Source organism: Macaca nemestrina, chromosome 1 (genome assembly GCF_043159975.1).
Source record: "Macaca nemestrina isolate mMacNem1 chromosome 1, mMacNem.hap1, whole genome shotgun sequence".
NCBI lineage: Eukaryota > Metazoa > Chordata > Mammalia > Primates > Cercopithecidae > Macaca > Macaca nemestrina.
Genome location: NC_092125.1, coordinates 163,847,459 through 163,860,178, shown reverse-complemented (window position 1 = coordinate 163,860,178; position 12,720 = coordinate 163,847,459). Strand labels below are relative to the sequence as shown.

The 12,720-nt window shown below is 35.2% G+C and overlaps 1 protein-coding gene across 13 annotated transcripts in view; it reads left to right on the top strand.

The window, feature by feature from the left end:
• Positions 1 to 12,720, top strand: part of LOC105498361 (leucine rich repeat containing 7) — a 571,142-nt gene that overhangs the window by 221,645 nt on the left and 336,777 nt on the right. For all 13 annotated transcript variants that reach the window (XR_011619899.1, XM_024798135.2, XM_024798136.2 and 10 more), the window contains one exon: positions 8,623 to 8,740. Coding sequence is in view for 12 of the 13 variants with exons in the window: in XM_024798135.2 (XP_024653903.2) it covers positions 8,623 to 8,740 (118 nt within the window). In the remaining variant the exon portion in view is untranslated. The remainder of the gene's footprint in view (positions 1 to 8,622; positions 8,741 to 12,720) is intronic.

Below are 12,720 nucleotides of genomic sequence, written 5' to 3'. Positions count from 1 at the left end.
TAGCAGCATTGTTCATGTTAGAAAAAATTAGAAAGAACCCAAAAGCCATGAACAATAGAACGTATAAGAAAGTTGTGTTCTATGAAACATAAAGCAGTGAAAGTGAATGAATACATTTTCTACATCAACATTGAACTATTAATAACATAATATCAAATGAAAAAGGAAAGTTACAGGTGGAAACATACAGTATTACTCCATCTATATAAAGATAAACACACAAATCCAAACAATATATAATTTTAGGATTATTAAACCTGTTGTAAAAATTTAGGATTATTAAACCTGTTGTAACACCTGCTGTAAAAAAATAGAAGCAAGGGAATTAGTAAAATAAAATTCAAGAAATTGGTTGCCTCTCAGTGGTGGTGGGTAGACGACAAAGGGATATGATAGAGAGAAGCATAGGTGAACTTTCTTCAACTGGATTGAGAAATATGGGTCGTAGTTTTATTATAATTTAAAAAAACACATATTACATATGTTCTTGGGTATGTGTATTTCACAATAAGACATTTTAAAAGACACAAACAATAATAAAAGAAATACAATGACTCACAAAAGACATGGTTCCTCTCCTTGAGATGCTCACAGTTTGCTGCTTGCTTCAGTTCCTGTGTCCTCCTTGTTCCATAGATTGTTGTGAAGGGCTCCTTTCTCAACTACTGTCTCCCTTCTACATCCTTTGGGTTTATTCTGTTGCCTTTTGCTGTACATTTTCCTAAGTTGCATGCTTAACTCACTCATTTTCAGCCTTTTGTCTTCTCTAATGTAAGCATTTAAGGCTACACATTTACCACCTATTATTCTAGCTATGTTGTGGCATTTCTGTTATGTAACATTTTATTATTGAATTGTTTTGTAATCTCCATTATCATTTATTTTTTGGTGCATGAATTATTAAATTTTATCTTGTAAATATAGAACACAATATAAATGTTTTTAAAGTTATTTTTTAGTTACAAATTTCTAACTTAATTGCATTATTGATCAAGAATATGGTCTTTTTGTTATGAATTCTTTGGTGTTTGTTGAGACTTCTTTTATGTCTAGCACACGATTAATTGTAAATTTTTATATGCATTTTAAAAAAAATACCGTGTAGTAGTTGAGCTCAGTGTTCTATGTGTGTCCTGTAGAACAAACTCATTAATTGTAGCCATTAGTTCTTCTATAGCTTTTTGTATTTTTTGTCTGTTTTTGAGTCAATTATTGAAAAATGTGTTAAACTATCCTGCTATGATAACAGTTTTATAGTATCTCCTTGAAGATCCATCATATTTTCCTTTAAATATATTAATACTACTATACTAGATAAATTTGTAATTGTTTTACATTACTGGTGAACTGATTATCACTTTGTGGTCACTCTTCTCTAGTAATGTATTTTGCTTTAAATCGGTATTGCTGTGTAAACTTTCTTTTAGTTAATTTTGACCGTTTTACAACTTTACATCAAGTTTTGGGTGCACCACTGTTAAACAACATAGAAATTGCTTCTTTTTAATTTTAATTCACTCTGACAGTCTGTTTCTTAATTGGAGAAATTAATCCATATTTACTGAAGGCAATTATGGATGCATTTGTATTAATGTATTTCACTCTATTCTTTATTTTTATCTGTGTTGCTACTTCTGAGTCTTTTTTTCATTATATTTATTAAAGTCTTTTCTGCTTCTTTATCTCATTCCATTTATTTTGTCTCTATCAACTAGAAATCATACACTTTAATTCTATTTTTTAATTTGTTCTAAAAATATAAACATACCATTTTAATTTAACACAAGTATTTAACTTTGATCTAAACTTAATCAGTATCTTTGCCTTCCTCCCAAACAATGAAAAAATCTGAAAATGTTTGTAATCCAAGTATTTTTCTCTTGCTATACATGCTTTTGTTGTTCAGAACTTTAGTTCTACATTTATTTTTTAATCCAACAATTATCCATTTTGTTACTGTTTTATGTAGTCAATGTTTAGATGTAACCACTTATTTTTTGTTCTTGTTTTTAATTAATATTCTTTCTTGCTGCTCTGACCTCTCTTCTTGGTCATATTTTTTTCCTTACTAAAAAATATTCTTTCACAGCGGCTTCAGTAGTCTCTCGATAGTAAAGTCTATTTTTGTCTGAAAAACTTATTTTTCCTTTATTAAAAAAGATAACTGTAAATATAAGATTATTTACTCTCAATACTTCAGAGATGACATCTAATGAATTGCTGCTGTACTTGTTGTTGAGAAGACAGCCCTAATTTCTGAGCTTTTCAAAATAATCTTTCCTTGACAAACTTTAAGATCTATTACCTTTGATACTCTGCAACTTCATGTAAGTCTAGATATAGATTCCCTTTTTATTTATCTTGCTTAGAATTTGTTGGGCTTGCTCAATCTGAATATGAGTGCCTTCCAACAATTCTGAAATTCCTCCACTAACTCACTCATTTTATTTTCTATGGTTTCCCAAAATTCCAAAAAGACCTTCTTACCCTCTCCTCCACGTCATTTAGGCAGTCTTTTAAATCCTACTTTTATTTCTTTAAACATATTAAATGCATTTATTTTACATTTTATGTTTCATAATTCTATTATATCCACCATTTGCAGGCTTGATTCTTTGTTTTTCTGTAACATCTCACTCAAGTCAATTATTTTATTATATATTCAGTGATCTTGTTAAATGATGTTATGTTTTTTGCAACGTTATCTGTGAGACAAAGGCCTAAATTTAAAGTTGAGTTCCTTAGGGGAGACTTGTGTATGCTTCTACCTGGCACTTTGGGCAATATTAACACAGGACCACTTGTAACTCGCAAGTGGGTTTAAAGAAGCCCCATAGATACTGTGAATTCCAGTCTCTAACACAAGAGAGGTCAGGCTTGTGGTTGGCAATTCCTAGAAGACTTTTTTCTCTCTCTCTTTCTTTTTATTATTTTTTTCTTCCTTCTTCCTTTCCTTCCCTCTCTCTCTTCATTCCTTTGCTATTCCTATCTGTCCTTCATTCTTTCCCTTCCTTTCCTTTTTTTCTTCTTTTTCATCCCTCTTATTTTTTCTTCTTTCCCTTCCTACCTGTATTAGTCTATTTTCATGCTGCTGATAAAGACATACACAAGACTGGACAATTTACAAAAGAAAAAGTTTATTGGACTTATGGTTCCACATGACTGAGGAGTCCTCACAATTATGGTGGAAGGTAAAAGGCACATCTCCCATGCTGGCAGACAAGAGAAGAGCTTGTGCAGGGAAACTCCCCTTTTTAAAACCATCAGATCTTTTGAGATTTATTCAATCACAAAAACAACACAGGAAAGACTATGATTTAATTACCTCCCACTGGGTCCCTCTAACAATACATGGGAATTATGGGAGCTACAAGATGAGATTTGGGTGGGGACACAGCCAAACCGTATCATTCTGCCCCTGTACTCTCCCAGATCTTATGTACTCACATTTCAAAACCAATCAGGCTTCCCCAACAGTCCCTCAAAGTCTTAACTCATTTCAGCATTAACTCAAAAGTCCACAGTACAAAGTCTCATCTGAGACAAGACAAGTCCCTTCCACCTATGGGCCTGTAAAATCAAAAGCAAGTTAGTTACTTCCTAGATACAATGGGAGTACAGGCATTGGGTAAAGACAGCCATTCCAAATAGAAGAAATGGGCCAAAACAAAGGGTCCACAAGCCCCATGCAAGTCCAAAATCTTAAAGCTCCAAAATGATCTCCTTTGACTCCATGTCTCACATCCAGGTCACACTGATTCGAGAGGTGGGCTCCCACAGCCTTGGGCAGCTCTGTACTTGTGGCCCCGTGGGGTACAGCTCCCCTCCCGGCTGCTTTCATGGGCTGTCATTGAGTGTCTGCAGCTTTTCCAGGCACAATGTGCAAGCTGTCAGTGGATCTACCATTCTGGGTTCTAGGGGAAGGTGGCCCTCTTCTCACAGCTCCACTAGGGGGTACCCAAGGAGGGACTCTGTATGGGAGCTCCAACCTCACATTTCCCTTCTGCACTGCCCTCACAGAGATTCTCCATGAGGGCCCCGCCCCTGCAGCAAACTTCTGCCTGGGTACCCAGGCACTTCCATTCATTTTCTGAAATCTACTCAGAGGTTCACAAACCCCAATTTTGGACCTCTGTGTACTTGCAGGCTCAATGCCACGTGGAAGCTGCCAAGGCTTGGGGCTTGCACCCTCTGAAGCCATGGCCCAACCTCTATGTTGGCCCCTTTCTGCACACAGCACAGGGCCCTGGGTCTGTGATGGGAGAGGCTGCCACAAAGGTCTCCAACATGCCCTGAAGACGTTTTACCATTGCCTTGGTGATTAACTTTCAGCTCCTCATTATTTATGCAAATTTCTGCAGCCGGCTTGAAAGACTTGCCCCCATGATTCAATTACCTCCCACCAGGTCCCTCCCACAACATGTGAGAATTATGGGAGCTACAGGATGAGATTTGGGTGAGGACACAGCCAAACTGTGTCACTTCCTTTCTTCATTCTTTTTCTTTTCTTTAGTCCTTCTTCCCCCTCCCTCCATCCCTCCTGCCTTCCTTCCTTCCTTTTTTCCTCCTTCCTGCCTCCCTTCCTTCTTTTCTTCCTTTTTCACACTTCACTCAAAGCCGAGGCTGAGAAATACATGTATCCCCTGCTAAATCCCTTTGCAGACCCAGTTTTTTCCTAGTTCACTCACTGGGGGTGGTCTCTAAGCCAATCTCTCACTCTGTTCAGACTCCAAGCAGTCTTCTATCCTTCCACTTGCAATATCTTTAACTCAGGCTTAACCCATCAGGGACCAACAGACACCACCAGAGCAAAAGCTAAATTCAGACTCATGTAAGTCTATGTGTTATTTTTCCTGTTATTCTGGAATTCAAAAATTGCCTCAAATTACAGTCAGAGCTCATTTTATACAATAAAGCAGTGGGTGAGTGTGAGGGTGTTTAGTTTTGCTGTACCAAAAGATTACTCTTTAAATATTTAGTTTACCATACTTGAGAAACAGAAGTTGATATCTTTTCATACCTTTATCTTTAGTGTTGAAGACAAATCATAGATATAATAGATATTCAATAAATATATTTTAGATGCATATAGATGTTGTAGGCTCATACCATTCACTCCAAGATTCAAGTCTCCTTATGTTACCAAGCAAATATCTGAAACTAGTTTGAGCTACATATTCTTTGAGTTGGGATTATCTTTAGATGTTTCAACAAAAGTGTGACATTATTGCCTCTTTAGCCTTCATCTGGCTAACTTCTGATGGCTCTCTCATGGTCCACTTTTTCACACCTTTCCTAAAGATACTTTCATAAATCAACTCCAGCACCATTAACAATAAAATCTGGTACAGATATCCTACCTGTGCATTTTCATTACAACTGATATTTGCCCCAACATAAATTTCAATTAAATTACTTTAAACTTAAATAAACATCTGAATATTAAAGTACATTACTGCCCAAATATGAAAATATATTAATGTCTGAATATTAAAATATGAAGAATCTGGGCTCAAGTATAGTTGTTTCCCCTGCACTTAGCATAGTGTCTACCTTGTGGCAAGTATCAATAAATGGTTTTTCATGAATGAACAAATGAGTGAATGAATGAAATATCTTGGAATATACATTTTCAGCTCCAAATGTATTTTTATTTTCAACTTTTGAGGCTTTTTTTCTTTTTGTTAACTCTCAGAGAAGAAATCTAGCTGCTGTGTTTCAGTTCTAAATGTTTACTTTGGTGTCAGTAATTTATATCGTATACTCAAACCAATTTCTTCAGAGTTAAATTGCTTCCTTTAGCCCAAGAAAAAAAGAACACTTGAGTACACAAATATTTTAAGACTTGAAACAATTTTATTGTTTTTGAAATGTAAAATACCATTAGCAAATGAAGACAGGATAACCATGCCTTCAATTCAATTCAAGTCTTTGAGAATCATTGAGAAGTTTACCATGACCACTAACAGTTTTACTCTAATTATAATAGCTATCAATTATATTTGCCGTATTCTACTGTACTGAAGAATTACAGGTATTTTGTAATCATTCCTCATTTTATTCAAAGCTTTTGAATCTTGAAACAGCTGTTAAAATGCCTTTTTAATTTATTTGCCAATTTGTATTCTTCATAGTTATATTAAGAAGTTCACTGTTTTATATTTGCAACCTGGATTCCACTGAGACTGTTTACCTATCTGAAGTTCCCAATCCAGTGAACTACCACTCTCATCTGGAATTTAGCGTTCTCTTTATTTCCCTTTTAATTATCTATGCAGAATTTCAAAAATATTTCCTCAGTATATACTATGTACAGGACACTGTACCAGCCACTTTGGTGTATAGAAGGAAGAAACTGGTTGATACCAAGATAGATCAGGCATGACTCCTGCCTCCATCATCTAGAAAAGTAAAAAATAGATTACTATATAGGTGTGCCTCTGTATCTGGTACATAAATATTAATAATAGTTTACAGTTATCAAGCTTTACTCTGTGACAAACACAGTCTTACATTTTCACAAGTACCTTATTTCATCAAATTCAAGGCCATTGATTATAAGACACATCAATATTATAGTACCATTAAGGATGAAAAAATACTCCTTAAAAATCATAACTTACTCCTGACTGCAGGGTGCATTCCAAATATCAAAGCTGTTAATATGTGAAAATATGTGTGACTTAGAACTGATGAATCTATTAACTCATATAATTCTCTCAGCAACTCTTCAAGTTAGGTAACGTATTGTTTTCATTTTAGAGGCAAGGAAACTGATGAGTTCAAAGATATTATGTAACTTGCCCAAGATTGCACAGCTAGTAAATAGATGGGTGGAGATTGAACACACGTCAGTCTGATTCCACATACCATATTCTCAGCTTCTACACCAAGGAGATCTTAGATTCTTTTTGTTACAGGCTGTTCAGAAGTTTCTGTGTCTTTTCTTTCTCATGTGACTTCATTTAAAGTTGAAAAAGAATACTGGGACTCTTAATAGTGGGACTATTAATTCTTGAGCTCATTTCAGAATTTAGTTGGGATGATGAGACAAATTTATAAAACAAACAAATTGTGTTTTGAAAATCATTATCCTGAACATGGCTTGAAATGGTTGTATAATAGTGATCGGACTAGAGAGTTGTTAGTAAATCTTACCAAAATCAGTCATAAGACGATTGATTTTTTTAAATCCACGAATCTATAACTGACCACACTGCATGCAGATATAGATGTAATAGTCGTAACAGAATTATAGAGACTGGAATAAGTATAAATTAACTTTTACCAAGAGTGTAGGCATCTGTTTTCCTATTTATTTAGAAGGAAAATTAATAGTGGAAACTATCCATCAAAGTATGCATCCAAGTTCTCTTTTTGGGGTTTCATAAAAAGAAATAGCAACATTTATGTCTGAGATATTGACAATTAATTCTACACTACATGAAGTGTTACAAATAATCTTTGTAAGGCACCAAACATGACCCAAAGTAAGAAACTGCATTATTTCATATTAAGTAACAACCAGCCCAATTTATTTTTTAAAGGCTAATGAGTTAAGACATAACAACCATGTGCTACATTGTTTTTGCCTATAAATAACAAATTACATGTAAGAACAAATGGTAGTTAAATGTACTGTAGGCCAATTTCATAGTCATGGATACCAGACTTCATCTGTGGAAATTCAGCAAAACAGAATTAGAAATGTCAAACAGAAAAGATCTCATTAAGATAATTCTTCCAGAAATGAATCAAAAATTCTGTCCCAGATGTTCATATCTGGCAGGAGTCAAGATGAATTGGACAGAGCTAAACCATCTAATTTATTGTTCCTCAAAATATGATACTGCAAACACCTATGTCAAAGCTTCCAGATCACTGATGTGCTTGTTAAAAATGCAGATTGTTGACCCCCTTCCAGGACCTATTTGGGTAAAGCTCAAGAATTCACATTTTAAAGAAGCATCTGCCTCAACCAGTGAATATAAGCATGCTGGATTTCACAGCTATTACTTTAACACTTGGCTCTTTCCCACCTAATCCTTTGGACTGATGGCAGAAATGAAGCAATTACGAGTGATTTTTTTTCACCAAATATCAGAGGTTAAATGTCTCATGCACCAAATATTTATGAAACAGTTGGGGGAGGGAGCACAAAAGAAATGTGAGCTCAGGTATTCCAGTGTATTGCAGTTTTTGCATATTAGATAAACAACTGTTTAATGTGATTCAATTAAAATAATACCTCATGAAATCTAATGTGGTCACAGAAAAACAGAACTGAGGTAATCCTGGTAGCTGTCAGAATAGAAAAGAAGAGACAACTCCAGAAGTTACTTAAAAGCAAAAGCAGTCAGTGGGGATTCAGTAGCAAATTGAATGTGAATGGTAAAAGTAGGGGCAAGAATCTGGGTAGCAGAAAATAGAAGCACTAATATGGGAATAGAATGTGAAGCCATTCAGAAACAATTGAGAAGATGAGTATGGAGGAAAATGAGGCTTTTATAACTGGTTCTTTTACTACTACATATATAAACATCGTGACTTTAATTTTGTTACTGAGTTTATGAATGAATTTAATCAAATTGAGATCTAATTAATGATTATTTTCTATTACAGCAATTGTTCAACTGTCAAGCTCTACGAAAACTAAGTATTCCTGATAATGACCTTTCAAATCTGCCAACCACTATTGCTAGTTTAGTTAATCTTAAGGAACTCGACATCAGTAAAAATGGTAAGACTTTTCTCTCATCATAAAATACGTGGAATTTTTTACTGAAAATGTGTTTTAATGTCTTCTCTTAGCAAACAATCTAAAATATTTTTTTCTTTGATTTTGTTGCAACTGTAGTTTAATGCTCTTGTAAAGTTAAATCCTAAATTTTAAGTCCAAGACAGATGTCCTCTCTCTCCTCCTCTTACTAATGTGCTTGACTCATTCAAGCCTTGTTTCCCTCTGCATTCAGATATGTGATATAATCTTTTCTATAATAATTTACTGCCCTCACAAAGTTGACTTCTGTCACTATCAGAGTGAAATTTTTTCTCAACATGTGTCAAATATCACCTGCAAAACAAGGTCTACCCGTTCACCCTATTTGAAAATATACTCTTAATTTCCCTTACTGGGTTTCTGTTTTTTCCCCTAGCACTAACCATCCTCACAATATTGTATAATTTACTTATTTCCTATGGTTATGGTATATTTTCTCCTAACTGAGAATGTAAACTCCATTTCATAATAGGAAGAATTTTTCTTTGTTTTGGTCGCTAATGTGTCCAAAACATCTAGAGCAATGCCTAATAAATAATAGGAATTTAGTAGTTTTTGTTATATTCCTGGACAGACTTGTATATCTGGTGCTTTTGTTGATGATAATGCTGATGTTGATATTCAGGTTGATTATATTTTCTCTTGAGTATTTATGGGAGTGACTTAGAGCTTCAGAAAGTCTCTTGCACCTTGTTCATTCATTAAATCTTCATTTCCTTTCAAATGAACTTAGCTCTCCCTTTTGTTAGCAAGGATCAGTCAAAAAGGGTTATGTCTAGTACAATGAGGATACAAAATATGACCCCTTCATCATTAAGGAAGTCCGTTAAACTTCCTGTGTGTGCACCATATCTGCACAAGTAGTACTTTGGTAATTTATTTGGTTCTATTTAGTGCCAAGGAGACAGGAATGCAGGCATGAACGAAACAGATCCTGCCCTCATGAAGTTTACATTCAAGTGGGTTGCCCATTAAACAGGTAATTGTAGATGTTTAAATAAGCACTTTTGTGTGAAGGTGCATTCAACATGAAGGGCATGCCTAGAGAAGGATGCAATGCAATCTTTGTAGTTAGGGAAGGTTTTCCTAAGAAGTGATAACCAGATAGGATCAAAAGAAGCTAGGTAAGATTGGCTTGACATCCTAGGAAATAAGGATCTGTTTTGTGAAAGGCCACCAGACAAATACCTTGGTCACATGTAAATATAACTTTCCTAAGAAATTTGGTGCCTTTAGAGCTCCATGACAATATCTCAGTAGCCTTGTCTCTGTTCGTTTGACCAGAACTCTCCTCCACAAATATCTGCAATGCTCATTTGCTTATCACCTTCAGGCCTTTTCTTAAATGTACTGTCAACAAAGCCCTCCCAGACCACCCTATTTAAAAATAAGATACTGCTGTTATTACTCAATAGAATCACATTCTACTCTTTCTTTCTTTTTCTCATATGAAAAACTGACCTATTGTGTATTTAAATTATTTATCTATTGTCTGGAATCTCCTTACTAGAATTAAAATTCACTGATGGCCTAAATTTTTGGTTGTTGTTTTGTTTACTGCTATATCTCCATTGCCTGAAACAGTGTATGTCACATTTAGGAGCCCAATAAATATTTATTCAATGAATTCATGAATGAATGATTGTTCTGAAACATGGAAAACTTGTTGAAATTTACCAGTGTGAAGTGCTAGTGATTTTCTTCAATTCAAGTCTTTGAGAGTAATTGAGAAGTTAATAGAATCACTGTGGATAAGACTGACACTCTCAAATAATCAGTGAAAATTATAAAATACTATACAATGAAGTACTTAATTATAAAGCACATGTTACAATTATAAATTCTTAGACAATCGAAGATTAATTAAGACTGCTGTATTATTAGGGAAGAGTTCAAGTAAAAGATGTGGCCTGAAGATTTTCATGAAACACTGTAGCATCTGAATAAAGACAGTATTTCAGCTGAAGGAGACAATCAGAACATAAATAGGGGACATAGACCTCTTTCTACACCAACTCAACTTGCCACTTAGAAGGATTTCAGGAAGAGTTCAAGTAATTGCCTGAAGATTTCCATGAAACACAGTAGCATCAGAATAAAGAGAGTATTTCATCCGAAAGAGACAATTAGAACATAAACAGGGGATACAGATCTCTTTCTACACCAACTTGACTTGCTACTTAGAGGGTTTTCAGGAAGAAAATTCTAAAAGTAACATATGCAGATGTGTAAAGAGAAGAACAACTAAGTTTTGACCCATGGAAAGATGACCTTAGGGATACCATACTTTGAGAACAGATTTACCTATTTGTATAGATTTGTATTTTGGTACAATAAAACAATCACTACTACCTCCTTATTTATATACATTCACACTTCAAATTTTATTTTTGTTATGATTTCTGAGAAGTAGTATATGGACAATTATCACATTCCTTGATTTTCAGGCAGGATTAGCTGGATAGTCCAAGTAAAGAAAAATCTACCTTATTTTTGAAGAAGATTTGAAAATAGTTTATCACCCAATACAAACATGAAATTCCTAAGTGATTTGACATTTTTGTGAGCATGTAATAGTTTCTGGTGGCCCTCTTACATCAAGAAATGTTTGCTCTTAGAAAGTGAACCACAGGTTATATTTTTTCAACTCAGAAGTATCTGTAAGCATCCTTAGAAGTTTTTGCAACTATTAGGGGCTTTTAGTTATGCTTATGATTCTGTATAGTCTAGAAATATTTATGCAAAAAGTCATGCAAAAGATGGTGAACCACTCTGCAATACTAGTACAGTACTATAGGCTTGATGAGTGTAGTGATAGCAACCATTGCTAGAACTTACACAAACAGTAAAAGATTTCATCACATCAGCCATTTCAGAAAGCCATACCTAAGAAAGCTGTCGCTGCCTGGCTCGGTGGCTCATGCCTGTAATCCCAGCACTTTGGGAGGTCCAGGCATGGGGATCACGAGTTCAGGAGTTTGAGACCAGCCTGGCTAACTTGGTGAAATCCCGTCTTGACTAAAAATATAAAAATTAGCCAGATGTGGTGGCACATGTCTGTAATACCAGCTACTCAGGAGGCTGAGGCAGGAGAATTGCTTGAACCTGGGAGGCGGAGGTTGCAGTGAGCTGAGATCACGCCACTGCACTCCAGCCTGGACGACTGACAGAGCAAGACACTGTCTCGGGGGAAAAAAAAAAAAAAGAAAGCTGTCACTGATTCTGTGACAGAAAACTAGACAGTTACTTAAAGAACATAATACATTCTTTGGGAATCTGTCAAGTGAAGAAAGAGTAGATAGCAAAAAAAATAAGTGTAGTGTCAGAACCACAGTTGACAATTTGGAATAGCCCTGATGAGAAAGAGGCAAGACCTGAGAGAATACAAGCAGTATGAGTATTTAGGGACAGGACATACTAGAGTATTTTGAGACAGAGACTCATTCAAATATTAGTCAATCTAGGTTAAAATTACCTAAAATATGCTTAAATTAGATGAGTGAGCCCTTAATGAAATTAATTCACTCTAAGGTCAAGGTTCAATCTGATCTTGATTGTTGATGTGGCCTCCTGCTTTTACTTTTCATGTCCAGTTCTTCTGCCTGTAATCCTGCTCCACCATTTTTCCTCTCCATAATTCAAAAATACTATTTTATATTAAAACCTTTAGATAAGTGAACTATTGTGTACAGAAATATATCTGCACAATTTGAGTAAACAGATGTTATCTCCCTCTCTAACCACAACTCCAACTGGTCATCGTTCTTCCATTTCACGCTCAGGTAGTACCAGATCGTAATTTCCAAATGCATCAAGCTGGTTGCTTGTGACACAAGGAATCATATTATCTTCTCTACCCAAAATACCCCTTCCTCCCTACTGTCATACCCCATCAACCAGACAGAGTCCTCTTCACCTTTCAAAAGACATTTCAGCCTGGT